The 22,263-nt window shown below is 37.8% G+C and overlaps 3 protein-coding genes across 5 annotated transcripts; all 3 read right to left on the bottom strand.

Moving 5' to 3' along the window:
* Window positions 1-2,110: 2,110 nt before the first annotated feature.
* On the bottom strand, window positions 2,111-8,625 carry fkbp6 (FKBP prolyl isomerase 6). Of its 3 annotated transcripts, none has more exons than XR_008385037.1 (9): window positions 8,077-8,625; window positions 7,346-7,463; window positions 7,151-7,240; window positions 6,419-6,621; window positions 5,632-5,751; window positions 4,820-5,017; window positions 3,836-3,945; window positions 3,581-3,753; window positions 2,111-3,489 (listed from the first exon to the last, which is right to left on the bottom strand). XR_008385037.1 is itself a non-coding variant. In XM_053618184.1 (9 exons), exons 1-8 carry the CDS (start codon window positions 8,149-8,151, stop codon window positions 3,678-3,680), a joined length of 990 nt encoding a protein of 329 aa, XP_053474159.1. In that variant the 5' UTR covers window positions 8,152-8,625; the 3' UTR covers window positions 2,111-3,489; window positions 3,675-3,677. The 3 variants fall into 3 exon arrangements, 2 of the variants coding, with proteins under 2 accessions (XP_053474159.1, XP_053474158.1); XM_053618184.1 differs by having other exon boundaries at window positions 3,675-3,753; XM_053618183.1 differs by having other exon boundaries at window positions 3,667-3,753.
* A 14-nt stretch (window positions 8,626-8,639) lies between these two features.
* On the bottom strand, window positions 8,640-16,433 carry zgc:193711 (uncharacterized protein LOC569781 homolog). Its single transcript, XM_053618185.1, has 4 exons — window positions 16,249-16,433; window positions 13,944-13,993; window positions 11,609-11,634; window positions 8,640-10,974 (listed from the first exon to the last, which is right to left on the bottom strand). The coding sequence occupies exons 1-4, from the start codon at window positions 16,278-16,280 to the stop codon at window positions 10,654-10,656; spliced, it is 429 nt and encodes a 142-aa protein (XP_053474160.1). The 5' UTR covers window positions 16,281-16,433; the 3' UTR covers window positions 8,640-10,653.
* A 1,117-nt stretch (window positions 16,434-17,550) lies between these two features.
* On the bottom strand, window positions 17,551-20,858 carry hspb2 (heat shock protein, alpha-crystallin-related, b2). The gene is made up of 2 exons (XM_053618220.1): window positions 20,323-20,858; window positions 17,551-18,739 (listed from the first exon to the last, which is right to left on the bottom strand). Exons 1-2 carry the CDS (start codon window positions 20,414-20,416, stop codon window positions 18,324-18,326), a joined length of 510 nt encoding a protein of 169 aa, XP_053474195.1. The 5' UTR covers window positions 20,417-20,858; the 3' UTR covers window positions 17,551-18,323.
* Between the last annotated feature and the right edge of the window lie 1,405 nt (window positions 20,859-22,263).

Raw genomic sequence — 22,263 nt, forward strand, 5'->3', positions numbered from 1 at the left:
ACTCCATATCATCAAAACTTTAACAATAAACAAATTAAAACCATGTTATTTAACAAAAAAAAAAAAGAGAGAGAGAGAGAGAAATGTAAGTTTTCTGTGAGGAAACGTTTATTTAACATTTATGGAAGGAGTCTCCAGTGTCAGATTTAGCTTCACTTTGAGTAAAATGAGTATTTTGCTGAGAGACGTGTCCATGCGATGGTCTCCACTGGCTGGTTAGAACATTCCTGGGTAATTGGCTCTTTGTCAGAGCGGCCATTTTTAGAGGGACTGTTTTTATGGCGCCATACTTGCGGAGACTGTGAATGAAATAAGTTTTTTTTAAAAACACGTTTTTCTTTCGGGATCAATAAACTAGGGTTGAATTTCAGTACTCGCACCATCATTTCCCTTTCAGATTTTTTTCGAACGCTGTATTAGATCACATGAAGAATGTTAGATAAGCCCTTAAAAGATGATGGATATCATCGACAAAGGAATAAAATACTTACCATTTCAAGAAAATATTGATTCTGATTATAGGTGTTTTTAGTATATATAATGCTCCTTAAACTTACAGCTAAAGTTATACCTAGACCTAAAAAGTTTATTACTTTACTGTATATACGACTGATATTTATTATATTATATGCTATACATTGCTATTTAACTGTGAACTAAATATACCTGCAAGTAGAACATCACCATCAATAGAAAAACTAGTGGGCAGAGCTGTGGGCTCTTTGGTCAGTGAAAGCACAGGGTAGAATATGCAATTTATCATTTATGCTCTTAGCATGAAGTTGTCTCGTCCACCAACATATACTTAAGGTTTTGAACTCGATTGCACTTTTTAGTAAATGAGAACTTTCAATGTAAATCAAATACAACCTACTACTCATTCACCTATTCCTCCGTAATGTACCCTGGGTTTTTAATGCATCATGGAGCATCCCACTGGCCAGGATAAACAAGCCCAGAGCTAGGACTTCTAGGCACCATTAACAAAGAAGCACTGTGCCCTACTAGGTGCCTCTGCATATCCCATTAAACCGTCAGCACTCCCAAATGTTCCCTAAAATTCCTCGAAATAATCTTTTTTACTATACAAAACTTTAGGCAAAGCCCTTTTTGTGAGTTCCTCACACATTTCTCTCTTCATCCAAATAAAATCAGAGTGTGCCTGAGATACTGCCATTCTACAAGAAGAGATGAGAGACAATCCCTCTGCAAGGGGGGAAAAAAAATGTCCATTGAGGGATGGCTATTCCTAAATTTAGCCCAGTGTTACCCTAGACTGGGGAGTGTTTAATCAGAGGTAAGAAATGAAAGAGAGAGAGAGAGAGAGAGAGAGAGAGAGAGAAATCAAAACACACCTTTCCTACAGTATATAAAGCTGAAAGAAAACCAACCTTAAGAGAGAGGAAGTGAGAGAAATGTCTTTCATAACGCTAAAGGGAAAGAAAAGGCCAGGCTCCTGCTGTCAGTGGCGATGATATGAATAGGGCATTGATCTGCCAGGCCGGAGATGAGGGAGTAAATGGAAAGCAGCGTTTGCTGAAGTTATTGGTGCATGAATCATATTAACTGCCACACCGAACAGATTTAAGAGCTATGATTTTTATTTCCTCTTCTCTCTTCCCCATCTGCATTCGCACCAAAGGAACTCGCCAGCACGTGGCACGCTGCAGTCTGCGCCACTTATATGGCCTCTACATCTCTGGATCTTGTTGAGTTTACAGACATTATGTATATGTATGAAGTATAGAGAAAACTCACGGTGGAAAATTTGTGCTTCCTTGCCAGGTTCAGTCCAGTCTAAACTGGTGTCTCGTATTCAGAGAACGATAGTGTCTATACCGATGGGTGGCCATCCTAAATCCGTTCGTGTGTGTAGAGAGGACATGCAGCACCAGCTTATCAGATCAAACCTTCCTCTGAATGTTCATCAGATTGGAGACACACAAACCTTTTCTCTGTTTAGGTGGCATGCTAGGACTAGCAGAGACGTCCAGGTCCAACGCTATCTCGTGTCTCCATTTTAAGATGGTATCAGCTTCAGATTTGCACGCAGAACGCTCGGAGCGCTATGGTGCTTCTGCTTAGCTGGCTGAACAAACACAGCGTTGAGTACTTCAATTTGTAAATGTAAAAATTTGAAATCTTTCATTTGAAAACTTTCCCATGGGGCGGAAACTTACTGACTGTTACAAAGTATGGACACTGGAGACCCCTTCAGTAAACGTCTAATAAGCATCTCCTTACAGAAAACATCACCATATCGACCAAAATGTTACATAACACACTGCATATAAATCCCTACGAATTAGCTGTTACTACAGAAATGGAAAAGTACAACGAGCGTATTAATATAAACCTGTGATTTGCCTTGCCATCTGCACTACCATCAGAGCTGTGGTCGTAGAAAACACGCCCATATGTGGTTCTTCTCCAAACTGTTGCCACAAAGTTTGAAGCACACAATTGTTTAGGATGTCTTTCTATGCTGTAGCATTACAATTTCCTTTCGCTAGAACTAAGAGGCCGAAACCTGTATTGTCCAGCGTGACAATGACGATGCGCATGCTACCATGGGAGCTCCATGACAACATTGTTTGCCAAGGTTAGAGTAAAGCAACTCGAATGTCCTTCACAGAGCCCTGATCTCAACCCCACTGAACACCTTTGGGATGAACTGGAACACCGACTGCACCCCAGACCTCCTCACCCAACATCAGTGCTAATGCTCTTGTGGCTGAATAAACACAAATCCCCACAGCCACGCCCCAATATTTAGCGGAAAGCCTTCCCAGAAGAGTTGAGGTTATTATAACAACAAAAGGGCACTAAATCTGGAATGGGATGTTCAACAAATATATGAGTGTTATGGTCGGGTGTTCGCGAATTTTTGGCTACATAATGTATTTACCACATGGACAAATTTTTACTCAAGACCATCTTTTCTCTCGAGAACCATTCATAACTCTGAAGTGCACTGAGCAAGCAGTGGCTCAGCTTGAAGCAATTACTAATGGTTTATAGCCCCTAAAACAGCGATGATAATTGACTCTATGATGTGATAATGCACTGTACCAGTGAACGCCCAGAGCCGTGTGCGTGTGTGTGTGTGTGTGTGTGTGTGTGTGTGTGTGTCTGTGTATATTTTTACTCTCAGCGATTACTCGCTGTCAAACGGCATGTAAACGGGGCACGAGGCCTGCCAGAAAAGCAGAATGGAAAACAGAAGGTAGTCACAATAACGGAAAAAAAATTGACAGAAAAAAAAATTAATATTTCAATGTTTTAATAATTCAAATTGCTGAATCAATAGGTAACTTTGGAACAATAACGAAAAAAAGTAACTTTGGAACTTTCCAACTTTGGAACAATAACGAAGAAATGAACTAAATTAATAGTTGTTCAGTTGTGTATAAATCTATAACGGATTGGAAACTTTCCATAACACTTTCACGTGGTGAGAAGTTCAATTGCACCTCCGAGTCCCACCGGCTTGGAAACACAAAAATAGAAGTGTGAGTAAAAATGATTGCAACAGACATTCACATATCCTGTTAAAAAAAATTTAAATAAATAAACCTACCTGATTCAGGATTTAATGTACATTTGCTCTCACACTGCCCCCTTGTGTCGGGTTATTTAATAACGTGGTTATTTAGTAAAACGCACCTACTTACTGATCACTTCTCGAATTTGAGAGCAGAAAACATTTTGGAGCACATGTGTTTTTCCTTGTCCAGCTCTTCATTGTAACGGCTGCAAGCATGCAAGAAAAGCTTTAGACGTCCTCTCAACGTTAATCAACCTAAACAGCAAAATGTGGCATAGTTCGACTCACTGCGCCAGCTTTCTTAACAAGTTGTTGATGTCGGTGTCAAACGGCTTCCTGGCCTGAGCCATGGTGAGGTAATCTTGTGCCTTCTCGTAGTCGTTCATCTCAAAGCATGCCTAGTGAAGAGAAGTAAAGCCCTTTCATTGTTTTGAATGTTTAAAAATTTTTTTTTAAAAATCTCCATCATTCTAATCATATCATCAAATAAGCATTTACCAAGAGCAGATTCGAGAATCATATCCATAGCTACGACTTAATTATAACTAAAAGCGCCCGGTCAGAACTGTGTGGGCGTGTCACATCGCATAATGATTGACACAGCGATGTCTCCTTGGCAACGTAAAACATCTAAAAATAAATAAATAAATAAATAAAAATAATAAAAGATCAGAAATCTCTCAACTGCAACAAAATTCCCTTCTCTTTGTGAGATGCATCACGAGGCCATGTTATTTATGTCATTTGTACTCATACTGTTGCGTGACTTTATAGTGGGTTTGTTTTTCTGTTTGAGGAATAGAAAATCATATCGGTATTAACGAATCTTAAACTATTCATGACTAATTATTGATCATATAAAATTATACTGACTGACATGATATATGTTATGTTGTTCGATGAAGCTTCTGAGAAATAGTCAGAGATTCAATTTTAGCACTTTTACGTACACGCACACACACACACCTGCTCATAGAAGGGGTTTCTTCATTTTGACTATTTTGAACAACAAAAACTGCTTTTTAAAATGAATTCTGATTCAGAAATGAATTAAATTTACATGTCAAGGTATTTTACATTTTAAGACAACGAAAAAAAAGAAGAAAAGAAATAAATATCTTGCGTGTCCAAACTTGTGATTGGTAGTGTAAGTATACGACGTCTCAAAACATTCTTAGTGGCTCTGACTGACAAAAAACAAACCAGCTAACCAAATGACCTGACTCATTAAGCAGTAATTCGAAGGGGAAGAGGTGCAGGCGAGTCGCTGACCTGACCACAGCGGAACAGCGCTTTGGTGTTACGGGGGCTGATTTCCAGAGCGCTCTGGCCGAACTGCAGGGCTTTGCGAGGTTTCTCCAGGCGGAGATAGGTCAAGGAGAGATTGAGCAGGAAGGGTAGGCTCGCCTCCTCCACACGTTTCCTCTCCTCTTCATCCACTGGCTCGCGGTTCCTTAGCAACATCATGGCCTACAGCGACAAAGACAACAAGCAGATGGTCTGTTCTGAAACCTGACCTCGTTTCAGATATGCTGTTGAATATGCACATTTGTTTTTACAAGAATTACTGTTTAATCTCTACATACTGCTAAAAAGTTAAAGAAAAATACCAACTTCTACATTAATTAATTTTTCCTTAATTGTTTGCTTTGCTTGCAGTAAAATCCATCCATTTTTAATAGCAAAAGGGGGCATTCAACTATGCGCACACAGGGCGGAGGCGGGATTTGAACCACCAACCCCAGGAGGCACGAGGCAAACGTACTAACCACTAAGCCATGGGTCTCCTTGCAGTAAAATAATAATAATTTTTTTTTTAAAAGAAGAATGTTTTTAATTAGCATAAGTTGATACATGAAACTGTATTTTGCCCCCGCTCCCTTCTTTCACTATACAATAGACCAAATTTGGTTCGGTCTTGTTTTGAGTGAATGAAAAGTGTGACAAAAACAAAAACAAACAGAGCCTGAAGCTCTGAAGGACAGTTCACCTGCCTCCTTCCTGAGTCCTCCTTCACGCATGCACGCACGCACCGGGTTCTGCAATTAGTTATGGTAAAACAAGCCCCGATTTCCTGAGCCCACCTGCTTGTATCTGTCTTTGGCGTCTTCGTAGTAGCTCTTGTTGAAACAGTGGTTTCCGAAGCTTCGCTCTGTTTCGACTACGCTCAGCAGCTTAGAGAGAGGAACCAAATTCTGCTCTTCCTGTGAAACAGATTTGGACAAACAGCACTTTTACTCAGCATCACATCAAATGGGCATGTTTTTGGTACATCAAAATATAATTCTTAAAGATGTCGAAAGGATGTAGAGCATTGTAATGGCAGTACAAGCATTTTTGGAGGGTTTAAGAAAGTGCTAGATTTATTTTATTTTTTTGGTTAAAAGATTTATTAAAAGGTGTTGTAAGTGATTTTGACGGACGAAATAATAGAACAAATAACAGCCCAAGCTTTCTGCTTTCACACTTAACATACAATGCCCTGGCTGGAACACTGAATGCGGGTGCAAGGTGGAAGCTTTGATTCACAGGCAAGTACAGACTCATTTTTGTCCTGACTGCTTGGATGCTGGTGGTCCACATTTTCTTCTTTTTTTTTCAGACACAGGAATTTTTCCTCTGAGCTGATACTTTATTGACAGGTGAAAGAATGTGAATGTGATGGTAAATTTACCAAATATAACAAAGAGTGTTTTGACTTTCAAATCACTGACCGCACCTTTAAGAGGCTCATCTTAGCCTTCAGGAGTTTATCCAATGAATCTAAACATAAGATAAGATCTACCTTTTTGATCCCCAACAGGGGAAATTCAAAAATCTTGTTGCGATTTCACAGCATAAAAGGGCAAAAACGTACTGTACAAAACTCACCAGTGAAAGCGCAAAGAACTCGTCCACTTTGGCGGAATCAAGATAGTCGAAGACCTGCACCTCGTACAGCACCGTGGCCCCTGGTGGGATGATCGGAGGGCAACCCAGCTCTCCATAGGCATACCTGGGCTGCAGGAGAAAACGAGAGAACTCTCCTCTCCTCATGGTCCTGAGGCTGATATCGAGGCCCCACAGGGTCACGTCTAAGTGACAAAACATAAAACGTGACGCCGCATGCTGTGATTGGGAAAATAATCAGCGACAGGACTGTGTGATCCTTTATCACAAGTGATTAGTCAGAAAGTCTGGACTAATTTTCTATGACAGCAGCTCGGACAGTAGTTCCGGCTAATCGAGGCAAATCACAGGCTTATATTAGTGCACTCTCACTGCAATACGTTATCGTTCCTATAGTAACGGTTAAATCAAAGGGAGCTGCATAGTAGACACCCAACATAAATCGACTGTTGATATGGTTGATACGGGAATGACTGTTTATAGCTGCTACAACGCAAGCACATAGAGGAACTAACATGTGAGTTATAAATTGCTGTGGTGTAAGAAGAATAAAACACCGGGACGTGCCATTATAGGAAAATAATACATTTCGGAGTGTATTAACAGTTCGTTGCGTTTAACGTTGGGTTGTTTATTATTTCTATAAACAGCACGCCCAGTCATGTTTGATTCTTCACATTGTATAAGTATTTTTACATTCCAGAAAACGTTTACCTTTTCCTAGCTTCATCATTTTGGGAAATTTTGAGCCCCTCGTCGACTCAAAAGGCTGATCTGCATACTCCAGGAATCCAGAAAAGTGGACTGTTGATGTGGACAGTAATACAGCCTACTTAACAATTCCAACACAATACATGCGACAGACCTTATGGTGACCAAGAATACAGGTGATGTTAAAGAGAAACTTACCGCTGACTGAAGCGTCTCTCGGTACAAGCGGGCCTTCTCCCTCGCGCACCACTTCCTTGCGAATCCCTCCATTTCCTAAAATGTCTTGCATATGCCGAGCGAGACGCTGGAAAGGCGTCTACGGTGCAAGCAGGACGCAAAACGTTAGCACCTTCCTTCACTATCCTAGCTAATAGAGTTTTGTAAGGTTATCCGATTAATTTCACACACACAAGTGTTTATTCGTTTCATTTATCTTCAGAAAGAGTTTCACCCTCTGGGTCAACGTCCTGCCACAAACACGACACCGAAATACAAATGGTATTATAAATAAAACTGTACACATTGTTTAAACAATTTTTTTTTTTTTTTTTAAAAAAGAAAGACAACCCTTTCCTGTTTGAAGTTGCTGATTCTGGGAGGTGTTTGTGAGGGACATTTAAAAAAAAAAAAAAAAAAAAAAAAAAAAAATTAAACACTGGCTTCACAGGTCTCCCTCACATTTTCAGCCATTTTCCTCAAAGGTTGAAAGTGTTTGAATTTAGTTTTAAACCTTCCTTTTAAAATGTCAGGGATAGTTTAGACTTTACACTTTACACTCTACCAGTTCAAAACTGCTGCTAATTGTTAGCTGAGTAAAAATAACAACAACAACAACAACAACAACAACAGCAGCAGCAGCAGCAGCAGCCAAACAATTGTATTAGCTAGCAATTAGTGACTAGCAGCTAGCTTTGTTTGTTTGTTTTTACATTTAGTCCAAGTTGATGGCGCTCCTCTTGGTCCATAAACTGCACCAGTCCTAGAGAGACACCGTTTCTCAGCATGATTTTTTTTTTTTTAAGTCGAGTGAATTTCTGCAAGTGTATAATGAACTTCGGCTAATTTTCATGTAACGTAGCTAATAAGTAAATATCTAGCTTAGCTTTTCTTTCTGATAAAGCACTGACTGAAACAAATAGAGGCGCCACACTGAGGTGTAAAAAAAAAAGAAAAGAAGCGCCATCACCTTCACATCCGTGGAAGCACTAGCCTATAAAAACGTTTACTTTTATATTTAATAAGCTTTCATTTTTGTCCCTGTTATTATATTTATCGATTGATTCACAGCTTTGTTAAGAATTCATGTAATAAAAATACCAAACTGACTCCCTGCTTCAAGCTGGACACCAAATGTGTCATCAAACGCCAAATAAATATATTACTTTCGTATTAAAATTCCCTCACAAAAACTCACTTTTACTTTCATTTAAATTTAAAGATCATTTTATACTGTTAATTTCATGTTTATGTACATAATGTTTTGGGGTTTTTTTTTTTTTTTTAAAGCAGGATATAAAACTACTTCTGTTCACCAGAAGGCGGCGCTGTAATCAAATGTAAAGAATATTTAAACGGTCATGAAACCCCGAGAAACTAACTCAGTGGCCCATGCTGACTCTTTTGCTGATTTTTATTTATTTTTTTTTAAATAATAATAAATAAAAAGAATTTTATAAAAATATTTTTATAGCTGCCAAAGTTAAAGTCCAATGAAAAACATTGACTACCGTCTGTTTCCTCCCCTTTAAATATAACTGAATGCCCTGTAAAATATATATAAAAGTTAGTTTTTTCCTGTAATTTAATTCAAAAAGTGGAACTTTCATATATTCTAGATTCATTACACATAAAGTAAAATATTTCAAGCCTTATTTTTTTTGTTTTAATCTTGATGATTACAACTTACAGCTCACGGAAATCAAAAATCCAGTATCTCAAAATATTAGAATAAAGAATTTATAATACAGAAATGTCGCAGTGTCACGTTCCTAGTGTCAAGCCACTCCTGAACCAGAATCAATGTCAGAAGCGTTGTCAGAAACCGCTGTTAAAATCTCAGAAAATGTAGTTTAGTGTTTCATGACGCTTTAAAAAAAAAAAAACAAAGCATTAATATTAATATTTGTTTGTTTATATATTTCCATCTGTAATCTGAGTTACACTGGGTGTGTGAATGCATGGAAAACACCAGGAGTAAGATTTATTTTCCTTTTAATTATAAACATTTACAACAATCACAATTTCCTTGCAACAAGAAGTACCAAAAAAAGGACTAAAATTGATATAAAAATTTTTTTAAATTCTTTAAAAAAAATTAAATTAAAAAAAAGATCAGCATGACTTCTTTTCTTTCTTCTAAAACTCTATTTAAACCCAAATGTATGTATGTATTTTGTACATATTTTTAAATGAACCTCCTGAGCTCGAATACTTGGGCATAATTAAAACTTCACAGTAATTTCAAAAGAGCAGGTTCTCTTCTATTATCACATATTATCTTCAGAAATGTATTAGTTGAATATTGGTAATATATTATAAGCAATATAATAGTTGTGGTTTCTGAAACCAATAAGATGGAGTTTAGTCGTGGAGTTCAGTCATTAATCTTTAATGCCGAGTCATAAGTGTTCATTTTGTCTATCCTGCAATCGTTTAAGACAATATAAAAGATTATTTTTATTATTATTATTATTAGTAGTAGTAGTAGTAGTAGTATTATACCATTGTATAATTTGTACTCTGATTGTACAATGTGTACTTAGTCTATCTACTTTTAGTTTCTCTTCCAAATACATTTTGGGCAAAAAGGATGATAAAGTAAATGCTTCACTTTGTTCATGTTCATTATGCCTGCGACTGTATTTCACATGTGCTTACTCAATTGCTAATATCCGCCCAAATGAAGATCAAACCTGTGTCCTTCTGTGTAATCACCCAAAACGAGTGAGACTGATGGACTGCATGAAACTACAGTCTGGGCTGGAAAGAAATCAGCCCAATCCTTGCTTCTTCATATCACTTTATCATTCATAAATTTGAAACCCTACTGATGTCTTTTTATTTTTGAAAAACGGAGGCTTAGCCCTGCTAGCCCATTTATACCAGCCGTCCATGAGTGTATCATATTTCCAAGAGCAAATCCAGATATGTAGACGATAGGAACACAGATAGGTGCCTGCAAATATTGGTTTTTTTTTTTTTCCTAAATAGATTATACAAAGGAAGCATAGTATGATAAATAGGATCTGTACACAGCCAGTACTGTTACCGTGAAATCAACTGACCATCGAGCACTAACAGCATGCTGCAATGGTCTTTGCGTTTCTTTGTTCTTTCCAACATTCGAGAATATACAGTGTGCACTGCCAGGTCTAGAAAATCATTAATTATGATTAATGTGTAACAAATACAGCATACATTTGATCTTTCTTTTTTTTAAAAAAAAAAAAAAAAAAGTATTAAAAAAACTAAATGCAAATGATTTAAAAAACAAACAAACAATTTATTCAAACCATGACAGCCCGATGTGTGGAAATACTCCTCTTCTTTTGAGACTTAACCATTAGCCTCTGAAGATCTCCAGGTGGAATAACTATATCTGCAGGTTCAGCAGACTCTTTTGGTTTAGCGCCTCTCAGAAAGTCTATGGTTGCATATTCCGTGCTTGAGTTTGTGGGTGGCGCACTCCTCTGCTTGCTTGTGCTTTCGGACTGTAGCACCTGAATTTCTGCATAGTGCAAGCCATCAGAATCCGCCTTCTTCTTCTTATTCACTATGGCATACTGGGGCTCGGCTGCCACGCTGTCATATATGTGGGGATCTATAGTCTGATCCAGAAGAGACAGTTAAAGCTTAACGTAAGTGGGAAATATTCACATGGCAACATTGCTGTTAATAAACAACTAAGTGAACTCTTTAGGGAAAGGCCCTGACCTAGAGTGTTTCCCTTATCCATATAATTAAGCACATTCACATGTTTAGGCGTGAAATCCGATTTCTGGTCAGCACTATTATTTTGTAGTGACGGGCAACATGAGTATTAATTTGATTCTTTCCAACTACCTGTTTAATAATTAAATCAAGTGAAATTTAGATACTTTTGACTCCTAACTCAGAGCAGCAAACAAGAGGAATGTGCCTTATGCTCATTATCCAAGCCATGTTTGCCTGAGGGATGGAAAGTTTACCATTCAATACATTCTAACCAACATAGAAGGTGTGTCAAGTTATTAAGATTGTTCTTCATTATCTCCAGGTCATTTCAAATAGTGAATCATTCCAACTACTCCAATAAGTCTGGCAGTGGGTTTAGTTGAGGATTCAATTTTGATCAAGCAATAGTATGCTTATAATTCTCACCAAACAGAAGGAAGAAGGCAAAGACAATATGGTACTAGAGAAAAGCTTGGTGTAAGTAAATACCCCAATAGAGTCAGTACTGTAATTTTAACAAATAGATACCTGATGACGTGAAGCTGCAAGTGGAGCTGACATGAAAAAAAAAGACAAAATACTATTGTTACTTAGAGTTATCAACACAGTTAATTCATCAAGTAAAGAAAGCTTTATCACACATACGGTACAATAAAATGTTTTTTTTTTTTTTCATATAACCTAGCTTGTTAGGTAGTTGGGATCTGTGCTTTAACCTCTGAGTCACTACTGCACCTAAACATAGCCTGGTTCCCATCCCTGCTCCTGGAGTACCACATACCTGCCCATTTTGGTGTTTTGCCTGCTCTAACACACCCACATTGGCTTGTTATTTAGCTAATTAGCTGATTCAGATGTGGGGAGAGCACTAAAAAAATGAATTTGACTGTGCTGTAATTTATATGTGACAAATAAAGGCTTCTTCTTCTTCTAGCTACATCTCAAATGGTGTACTTTGTCTACTTTTAGTGTGAGTAGCATGTTCATACTGAGAAATTGAATGAAATGTTATGTACTGTTACCTGGATGATGTACTAATACTGCTTAAGTATGGACTATTAGACCTACACACAGTGCTTAGTCGAAGTGGAAGGAACATCAGAAAGCACTATGATTTAAATTTTTCCTAAATGGCCAATGGGCTAAGCAAGAATGCTGCTATAAAACGGATGCCAATAAGAAAGTTTAAAACAAATATGTAAATATTACAATATACAGGAAGTTCAAACACTTTGGGGTTTTTTTTTTATATTTATATATATATATATATATATATATATATATATATATATATATATATATATATATATATATATCTGTGGTTGTTCTAATGAGTCTGTTCTGGCAAGTGTCAACAGTGTGAGGTACTGCAAATGTTAGTGTTTAATCTGAGTTGTTACAACCCTATTAGACATCTCACGGAACTCAATAAACACAGCCAAGAACCCCATACTTTAATAAGAGGCAATTTCAGGCCATGAATGACACTGCATTTGTCATGGCAAACTAGCAACTCAATTTCCCAGAATGCACCACTAACTGCAAACATGGCCGACGACTACAACTCCCAATGGAACACACAGACAAGTCACTTTCTCCTGAGGACTAATCACACACCTGTTCCCAATCACACTGACAATCACAAAACACTACTTAAGAGACTGCTCATGCACAAAGTCTACATGAAGTAATACGTTCAGGTGCCATAATTTCAGTATGTTATCAAGCCGGTCTATTGTTTTGTCTCTTCTGGTTTTAATTCTGCTTTGCCTTTGATGTTGATTTCTGCCTTACCTGCTCTAGCTTGATTGCCTGACCATTGGCTGTATTTCTTTATGTCTTTTGCCTTGCCCTCTGGATATTATAATCTTCATTAAAGCTCTTAACTGCAATTGCATCTGTCCTAAGGCTCATTATGTGACAGCTACCAACATTTTCAACACAGACATTTTCCTGTATCCCATTGTCACTAACTGCTTTATAAACATTCCTAAGAAACATTTAAAGATGGAATGCCATGAATTTTTCAGTCCAGTAACATTGCCTTGCTCAAAAAAAAAAAAAAAACCCCTCACAAATTTGTTTTTGTGTTCAAAAGCACTGTTTGTATGTGTACATAGACAGACGATCCTGAAGCTTGTGGCCAATCTTAGGCTGAGGTTAATATCCTTCAAAAATCCAAGTAGGCTACAACAAGTACAGAGTGTAGGAATATAGTGGATTTGAGACACAACCTTTGTACTAGGCAGTTAATGCACAGGGATACAATCCAGTCCTAAACCATGTTTTTGTTACATTCCAGCTCCCTACACACCTGAACTTGGTGATCAGCCCGTAATTGTTTTGGGTATGTTGGGATTGGAAATCTCAAAAACAATAGGCCATGGAGGACTAAGCTTTGTGTTATTACTAAAACATCAGCCATTCTAAGAAGACATTGATAAATGTTATTTGAGTGATTATACTGTGTAGTCTTGTTCATGTACCAATATTTACCTAGCTGTGAGCAGTAAGCTGGTTTAAAATGTAAGATCCACTTGTGTAATCATATGAAGTTGAACATTTTCTGCAAATCAACAAATCTAGTAGCTCGAGGTCATATTTGTCTAGCATTCCTGTGTCTTCTTCCAAGCTTAGGTAAGTAAGTATTAACTGATGATGATTAGATAGCTAGCAGCCCAAAGATGTTTCCTTGTTGCCTTAGTGACTTAGTATCCATATACACAATGTTCTTTCTTTTTTTTTTCCTCACAATTTTTCTTCAATTCTCTCAAACTGTCTTGTTTCAAACATTACCATTTAAACGACACTCTGTATCTGAGTGTATTCATAATAAAGCTATATTGATCACTGGTTTTCTTACCTTTCCTTTTTGATCGCTTTTCACTCAGCTTCCTTGGACTTAAACCCCACCTAAGATAGAAAAATAAAGCATAGCTAAGACTTTTATAGTAGCCCACGTTTCCCATTCTGGAGCTCACCAAATGGATGGAATCTGAATAAAATATCAATCACACTGGCTTTGCTTTCTGGGATCCAGTTTCAATCCAGTGGAATACCAGAACATAATCTCCATCCAGTCAAAGTCTTCTTAACAAATTGAGATTATGGCTGAGTTTTTTTTTTCCAATCCTGTTTTCTCCTAATGTATTTGTTTCTAATTCTAATCCACCCACAAGTTTGCTGCTTCTTATTGCACAACTGCTACCAAATCCAAATTGGGATTCTGAGAACACAGTGTCACACATGGCTAGTGTTAATCACACATCTGTGATTGACCAGTGTTGCTCTGAACTATAGGAACAAGGAGGGCCAGTTATACATCCATTTCTATTTAAAGTTACAATCATAGATTAAAAATAGTTTAGAGCCATCGAGATGTTCTCTTTCCATTCTTCACCATTTTGGTTATATATGACAAATTTCCATCGAAGGTTACTAATTCCTTTTTTTTATTTTTAGGCTTTCTTGACAACCCCCAAAACATAGATTAACCTATGCTCCATTATAGACTTCAGTTACGTAATTCTGAAGAGGACTCTGAATAGGACAATGATTTCATTGTGGTTTGGCATGACCCCTATCCTGTTGACCGAGACACTGAGAGAAATGAGTCAGTTGGAAACATCATCCTGAAACCAAGCAACTTGAACACACACTCGTCATCAACCTGGGAATACCCTTAAAGGTAAAGAGTGTTTCCATATCAGACACAGTACCAAGTTAGTGCTGTGATATAAGAGGAATAAAACGCCCCCAGACATGCTGTCACTGCAAAAAGAAACAAACAAAAAAAAAAACACCCCATTCATTTATTATTACTATTTTCCGCATGGATAATCTTTACTTAATTCATTTTGAATATAAATTCGGTAGTTTGTTTGTTTGTTTTTTTACTTTACTGTAGTAAACCTGGTGTATATTATAAAGGAATTATAAAGGATTATAAAGGAAACCGAATGTACATTATATCACAATGTAATATACATGTAGCTAGCAGTAGGCTATATACAGCAGTAGAGCAGGAAACGACTTTTCAGGGCTGTATGAATGACGTCATTGTTCAGAGTGGGCGGAGCCTTAAAGCCTTCTTCAAAGGGTTTAACTTTCAGTGCTGCGTGTCTGTGTGTGTACAAAAACATTCAATTGTAATGTTTCTGTTGAAATTTGACTTTCATTTTTTATTACCACAGTCTAAGAAACGACGAGTTATAGCTTTAACCCAAATATTTCCCTATTTTCGCTTTAATGTAACACTGATTTCCTCTCCACAGTTTTAGCCAATGCATTGCTGATCAAGCCTCTACAGTATAAACTGAATAACTCACGCGAACATGAATCAAAACACTCGTATTCTTATTTATTAATTTACTGCGTCATGTTGAACAAGATTAGACCCTCCCCCATATTATATACTCTTTATCTTATATTTGTGTGCAGGTTGTTGATTTTAAGGGCGGACTTTGAACAATCTGTCAACACTGCAAGCTGCTTTTCTTATTAATTCCGGTTTACTAGAGAACGTTTAACGATATCCGGCCAAAACATAGCCTATTATAATATATATATACATATATATTATAAGGCTTAACTTGACAGTGTTATAAAACGTGGTTTGTTTTGCTGATGGCTCCAGTGAACTAAATATCCTCGTTCAGGTTTCACTTCCTTGTCCAAAGCCCCACTCTTTCCACTCAAATCTCATCAAATCCGCGAATAACTGGTTATGAATACAAATAATAGCCTAATAAATCCTAATAATTGGATTAAAAAAAAAACGCAATATACCTAGACAGTATACACTTTAAGGCGATGTAGGTAATGTTCAGTTCTACAATATTACAGTTAGACGACTCATACCATCAGACAAGAATTAACAGGCGCTTTTTTTTATTTAGACTAGGTTTAGTTTATAACCTATAAATCACTTTCAAAAAGAAGAAGAAATTCTTGAGCTAGAGAATAAGTCTTTTCTTAAATCAACCATCATGTAGGCTAATGGGGGAAAACTATATAAACTATATATATATATATATATATATATATATATATATATATATATATATATATATATATATATATATATATATATACACACACACACACACACACACACACACACACACACACACACATATATAATGTAAATTTAGCGTTTGATTACTTACTTATCCAAGGTATTGGTTAATCTGTTTCCCATGGCTGCGCATGTTTGAAGAGTCCAACAACAACCCACTCCGTTTTATTAGCCTCTTCATTTCCTTGTTCAGAGGGACGTGAATTTGGGCAGGTGCGCTACAGTATGAATATTCCACGTTTGTCCCTTTGACCTTCCCTTTGCAGTGAACGTTTAACCAGCAAGCCTATAGATGGATATCTTTTTTTGGTTATATGGGCAGCAAGATTTCACAACGAACAGGAGACTAATAAAAATGACTGACAACCTGATTATCGAAATATGGGGAAATGGGGACTGAATTTCAAAACAAACCAGAACACTTGATGCTGTTCAGAGCTGTGGTGGATTCATCCTGGAATGGATGAATCATATATGTGTACCTTGCACTTGCACACATTCTGTATGTTGTTTGGGAGGTGGAAGGAAAAAGGAGCACCTTGAGGAAACCTACATGCGAAACTACAACCAGAGAATATGTCGAGTTTAGGAATGCACCCCGGGAACATGGAGCTGCAAGGCTTAGTGTGGTTTATTTTAGTTAGCTGGTTTGCCTCACACCTCCGGGGTTGGGGGTTCGATTCATGCTTCTGAGCTGTGTGCGTGGAGTTTGCATGTTCTATCCGTGCTTCAGGTACACTGATATCCTTCCCAAGTCCAAAGGCTGATTGGCATCTCGAAATTGTCCATGGTGTGTATGTGTGTGTGTGTGTGATTGTGCACTGTGATGGGTTGGCACTCTGTACAGGGTGGCTCTCGCCTTGTGCCCCGAGTTCATGGGATAGGGTCCCCGCAACCCTTTGTAGGATAAGCGGTACAGAAAATGTATGGATGGAATTATGTTTAATTTAATTCTAAAATTGGCAGGAGGTCATGACGCTATGGAGACTTATGGAATTATAGTATAATAGAGTTGAACCTGTGCAAATGACTGAACCACATGTGGTGTCTCTAGCCCAGGGGTGGGCAATCTTATCCGGAAAGGTCCTGTTTGGGTGCAGGTTTTCATTCCAACCAAGCAAGAGCCACACCTGAATCTATTGGAAGCCAAGATCAACTGATTAATCAGGTGGAATCAGGTGTGCCTCCTGCTTGGTTGGATTGAAAACCTGCACCCACACCGGCCCTTTCCGGATAAGATTGCACACCCCTGCTCTAGCCCAAATGTTCAGGTTTTTCACCATAGGATCCAGTTCAACTTAAAGTTCTCATGACATTTATACAACGTGACTTTCACCTTTTTGTGGTTTCTTGAAAGTACGGGTGTCTTTCAAAATTTCAGAGAAACTTGTTTGCATACAGGTAAAACAGGAAAATCCGAATAACAACTTTTCTATAGAGTTTCTGTAGATTCATGTTAAGGTTAAATATAAAAGGGAAGATACTTCCATTGAAGCACTTATTGGAAAAATGTTGCTAAGTAGCATTTTCTGTAAAATGTTTTTTTTTTGTTTGTTTTTTAAAACACTCACACAATGTTACATACATTCTGCCAGTCAAAGCACTACATTTCTGCAAGTGAAAATGCCAAACTCAAGAAACACTTGTCATGCAGGTTTAATTAAAAAATAAATAAATAAAAGGAAGAAGAAGAAGAAAATGCTACCATCACCATCTAATCAGACAAGTGTGAACTTTTTACATGGTAGTTGTGAATAATCTTTCCCTTTACATTTCGCTGAAAGTGAGGACTTTGTAAAAATTGTAAGGATATAAACTTTTTGTTTTAATAAATACATTTCTTTGTATGATAAATCAGGCCATTGTTAGTGACACTTGGTGAAATTTAAATTGCCAGACAGAAGGCATGGCCAAAAATTAACAGATGCTGCACCATTGGAAAATTGCGAATCTCACCCCTTATCTAAAAGTATATTTAGTATATTTAGTAAAGTCCTACTCTAAGAAGTTATTGTCAGCCACCATCATTTTCTCAGTTATCTATGCCTCAATTGATGCGAAACCTAAAAAAAATCAAGTATAAACCATGCCCACCCAGTCTGGGTGTTGCTTTACTTTTACCCTGTTTAAAAAAAAAAAAAAAAGATTTGAACTTGGCGGTCCATTTTAGCAGCTCTTCCTTCCCTTCTTTACCACTTTGATCTTGAGCTCATTGATTTTAGACTCTAGATCTTGGACCTTCCTTGGTGCCTGGATGCACATAATCCCATCATGAGATATCGACACTTGCAGCAGCAGTGGGTCAACACCAATAGGAAGGATGTAGGTGCGTGTGAACTCCCTGGAAACAAAGCCATGTTGGTCCATCCTCTGCGCATGGCGCCCAGTCACCTCCAGTAGGTTGTCCACAGTTCGCACACTCAGCTCGTCCGGCGTGAACTGACAGACGTCTAGTAGTACACGGTACCAGTCGTCCTCGCTGTCCACCTGCGAGAAGCCCCTCTCCAGCTGTTTGTTGATACGAGGACGGATGTAATATCCATGGTACAGCACCGGAGCCATCAGATCCTGAGGACTTAGTGCTGAAGATAGAAACGGGCAGAATAGTGAAACCAAACTGCATGAGTTTGCATAAAAAAAGATCATGCTTAATGTCACTACATGGAGTGTCACTGAAGCTATGATGTATGCTAATTAGTAATTATCTATTCTGGATCAGTACACCCATTTATTCACAATGACAGGAAAGATAGTAATTGTTAAGAAGCTGTACCTTCAAACTAACTTGTCATGTTTTATAATTGTGTGAATCAATTAGTTCTGTGAGCCCAATATCTGATAACTGTAGCTGTAGACATTATTTATTACATTTAACCTAATTGTCACGTAAATCCAGTTTAGTTTATCTTCATTTTTAAAATGCTAAGAATTTAGTCTAGTAGACTTTCTGGAACCCATGTTGAAAGACAGTGTTAAATCACATTTTTAATTCTGCAATTGAATAAATGACATGAATTGTTTTCATTGTCATTTTTTTTTTTCATCATCTTTAACCTGGTCTCTCACACAGGATTCAAATGGTTGCTGGTTCTTAGCTTTGACTTTGGGTAACACATTCCACACATTCAGTAGTGCATGGATAAGGTTGGGAGTGAAAATTAATCTTGGCAAACAAGGAGCTTTGCCAAGTGAAGAAATTCTTCACCCACAAGCTGATGTTGCAAACAGTGAGCTAAAGCATAGTGAAGACTATACAGTGAGATTTATTTATTGCTGGTTGCAAAGGCATGCCTTTCAGTTCTATGGTATTTGCAATAATGTGGTGCCAAGATGTCATTATAGTATCTACAGATTTAATAAACATGTAATGTAGTTCTTATATCAATAAAGGTATGTCTTATCTATGAACCTCTCATACTCATACTAGTTGCCTGACAGCACAATCCAAATAGAAAACCATGCCTCTCTTACATCACCGGAAGCAGATCTATTTACAATAAGTGTTGCCAGCTTCAGACCAGGAAATGGGCTCCATTGGCACCGTTTATATTTTGGCTTTATATTACAGGCTTGATCTGAGTATTTAATTACTGTGATATGTTCAGTCCTAGAAACCAACCTGCACTAGTTAGAAAGTTATTTTTGTGTGGTCACGTGTAGAACTCTAAATATAGGTCATAGCCTAGGCCTTATATTTCACTTGAGTATAATATACTGTCATGGTGGATGGCGGCTCAGGCATTTGTTATTTAATTTGGCCCATGTTCTGCAGATCCACTTGTGTTCACAAGGGGAATTCAGTTCTTCTTAAGTTGGCAGAACATTGTATTAGAGCATGCTGTCTATTGTGGTAGAAACACTCCAGTTTTAACACTTTTTATCTCACTCTCTGATTGAGTTCGTCTTCTGAAAGCTAGCTTCTGAAAAGTAGCTTCTACAAACTTTTAAAGATGTCATCACATAGACTGTGGTGTGTGGAAGAATAAGCTATGATATTCTAGGAACATCTTTCAAAGAATTAATTGAATACACACACACACACACACACACACACACACACACACACACACACACACACACACACACACACAATAAATCTTCAGCCAAATGCACTCCCAAAACTACATGTTGTTACGTTTGTATAAGAGCTGGTTTTCCCACTTACCTTCTGCAAAGTTCTGGTCATATATCCGAGCAGGAGTGCACATCTCATAATTAACACTCATGGGGTATGCATGGGGAACTGTGCGATCAGCCATACTGAAAAAAAGTGCAGGTATCCTTTGTTTAAAAAAAAAAAAAAAAAAAGAGGGAGTAGATGTTTCTGGCTATTCAGAAAGTCTGACAGTGAGACAAGAGGGAGAAGGGACCGAGAGGGTGCAGGGCAAAGAGACTGTGAGCTTGTGACTGGACAAGGGTGATAAATGGGTCTAGAAATAGGTTGTTGCACACATGCTGGTATGGCAAAGCCTACAGGGGGCAGATGCTAAGTGATACTGCAAACCCAAAACAACAGTCACAGTTCCTCTTGTTCTCCTAAATGGTTACCACCTGAGTCATCATCATATTGAGAGATTGGCATAGAAGTGTGTCGGAGACTCGGTACCGTTAGTATGTATCCTTGAAAAATAGTTTAAGAAACATAATTGTACCTCAAAGACTACTCTAAAAGGTAATTAAATCTACACCACATTCACATAATGTAAAATATATACAGTCCCCTCTGAAAGTATTGGAACAGCCAGGTCAATTCTGTTGTTTTCACTATACATTGAAGACATTTGGGTTTGAGATCAAAATATGAATATGAGATCATCTCTACATGTGACTGATAGGTGTTTCTTGCTGCCCAGGTGTGTCCTGTTATATTGATTTTCGAAAGAATTAATAGCTCTGAATTTCTCCTCTTGGTTTGAGCCCTAGGTTTTGCCAACATGAAGACCAATGAGCTGTCTATGAGAGAAAAGCAAGCCATTTTGAAGCTGAGAAAACAGGGACAATCTATTGCACAAGCATTGAGCATAGCCAATACAACAAATTGGAATGTCCTGAAAAAGAAAGAAAACCACAGGTGTACTAACATGGAACAGGTCAGCCAAAACAAAACAAAACCCCCAAAACAACACTTAGTGACATCACTAACAACTTTCACAGTGCAGAGGTGAAGGTATCATAATCCACCATTTGAAGAAGACTTCAAGTGCAGAAATATAGAGGCCACAAGTTGCAAACCATTCATAAGCAGTAAGAATCAGAAAGTCAGACTGGAATTCACAAAGAAATACAGAGATGATCCACAAAAGTTCTGGAACCAAGATTAACCTCTACCAAAGTGATAGAAAGTCCAAAGTGTGGAGAAAGAATGTATCTGCTCATGATCCAAAACATCAGCTCATCAGTCAGTCAAGCATGGTGGAGGTAGTGTCATGGCTTTGGCTTGCATGCTGGCTTCTGGGATGCTTCCTTAACCCAGTTGAGCATGTATATCACCATGAAGGAGGAGACTGATGAGAGAACCAACCCCCCCCCCCCCCCAAAAAAAAAAAACAAAACAAAACAAAAAAAACTCAAAGAAACTGCAGTAAAAGCCTGGTAAAGCAACGCAAAAGAAAAATGCAACAGTTTAGTGATGTCAGTGGGTCACAGGCTTGATGCAGTTATTGCAAGCAAGGAGTATGCAACCAAATATTAAGAGTTATTTACTTTAATTTACTTTAAGACTATCACTTCCTATGCTTTTGCTCACAAACAATTGTGTGGTTGCCACCAAAGGTGTCACGTTTTAAATGGTTTAACACATCTAGATGTATATATGAGTAAATGAAAGCTGAAATTCTGTTCTATTGTCTCATGTTCATGTTTTGATTTCAAACCCAAATGTCTTCAATGTATAGCGTTGCTGTTCTAATACTTTTAGAGGGGACTTTACGGTATACCAATGGCGCTAAAAATGTACCCTTGATGGTACCACTACAGAGACAAGGATAGTACAGCATGGTACCTGTATTTCTGTGAGTCTGACAGCTCCTAATGGAATTCTGGACAATCCCACCCACTCCTGCAGAAAGTTTGATCGATCCCAGCTGCTCTTGCAGTATTTATTGTG

This window comes from Ictalurus furcatus, chromosome 28 (genome assembly GCF_023375685.1).
Source record: "Ictalurus furcatus strain D&B chromosome 28, Billie_1.0, whole genome shotgun sequence".
In the NCBI taxonomy this organism is placed as follows: domain Eukaryota; kingdom Metazoa; phylum Chordata; class Actinopteri; order Siluriformes; family Ictaluridae; genus Ictalurus; species Ictalurus furcatus.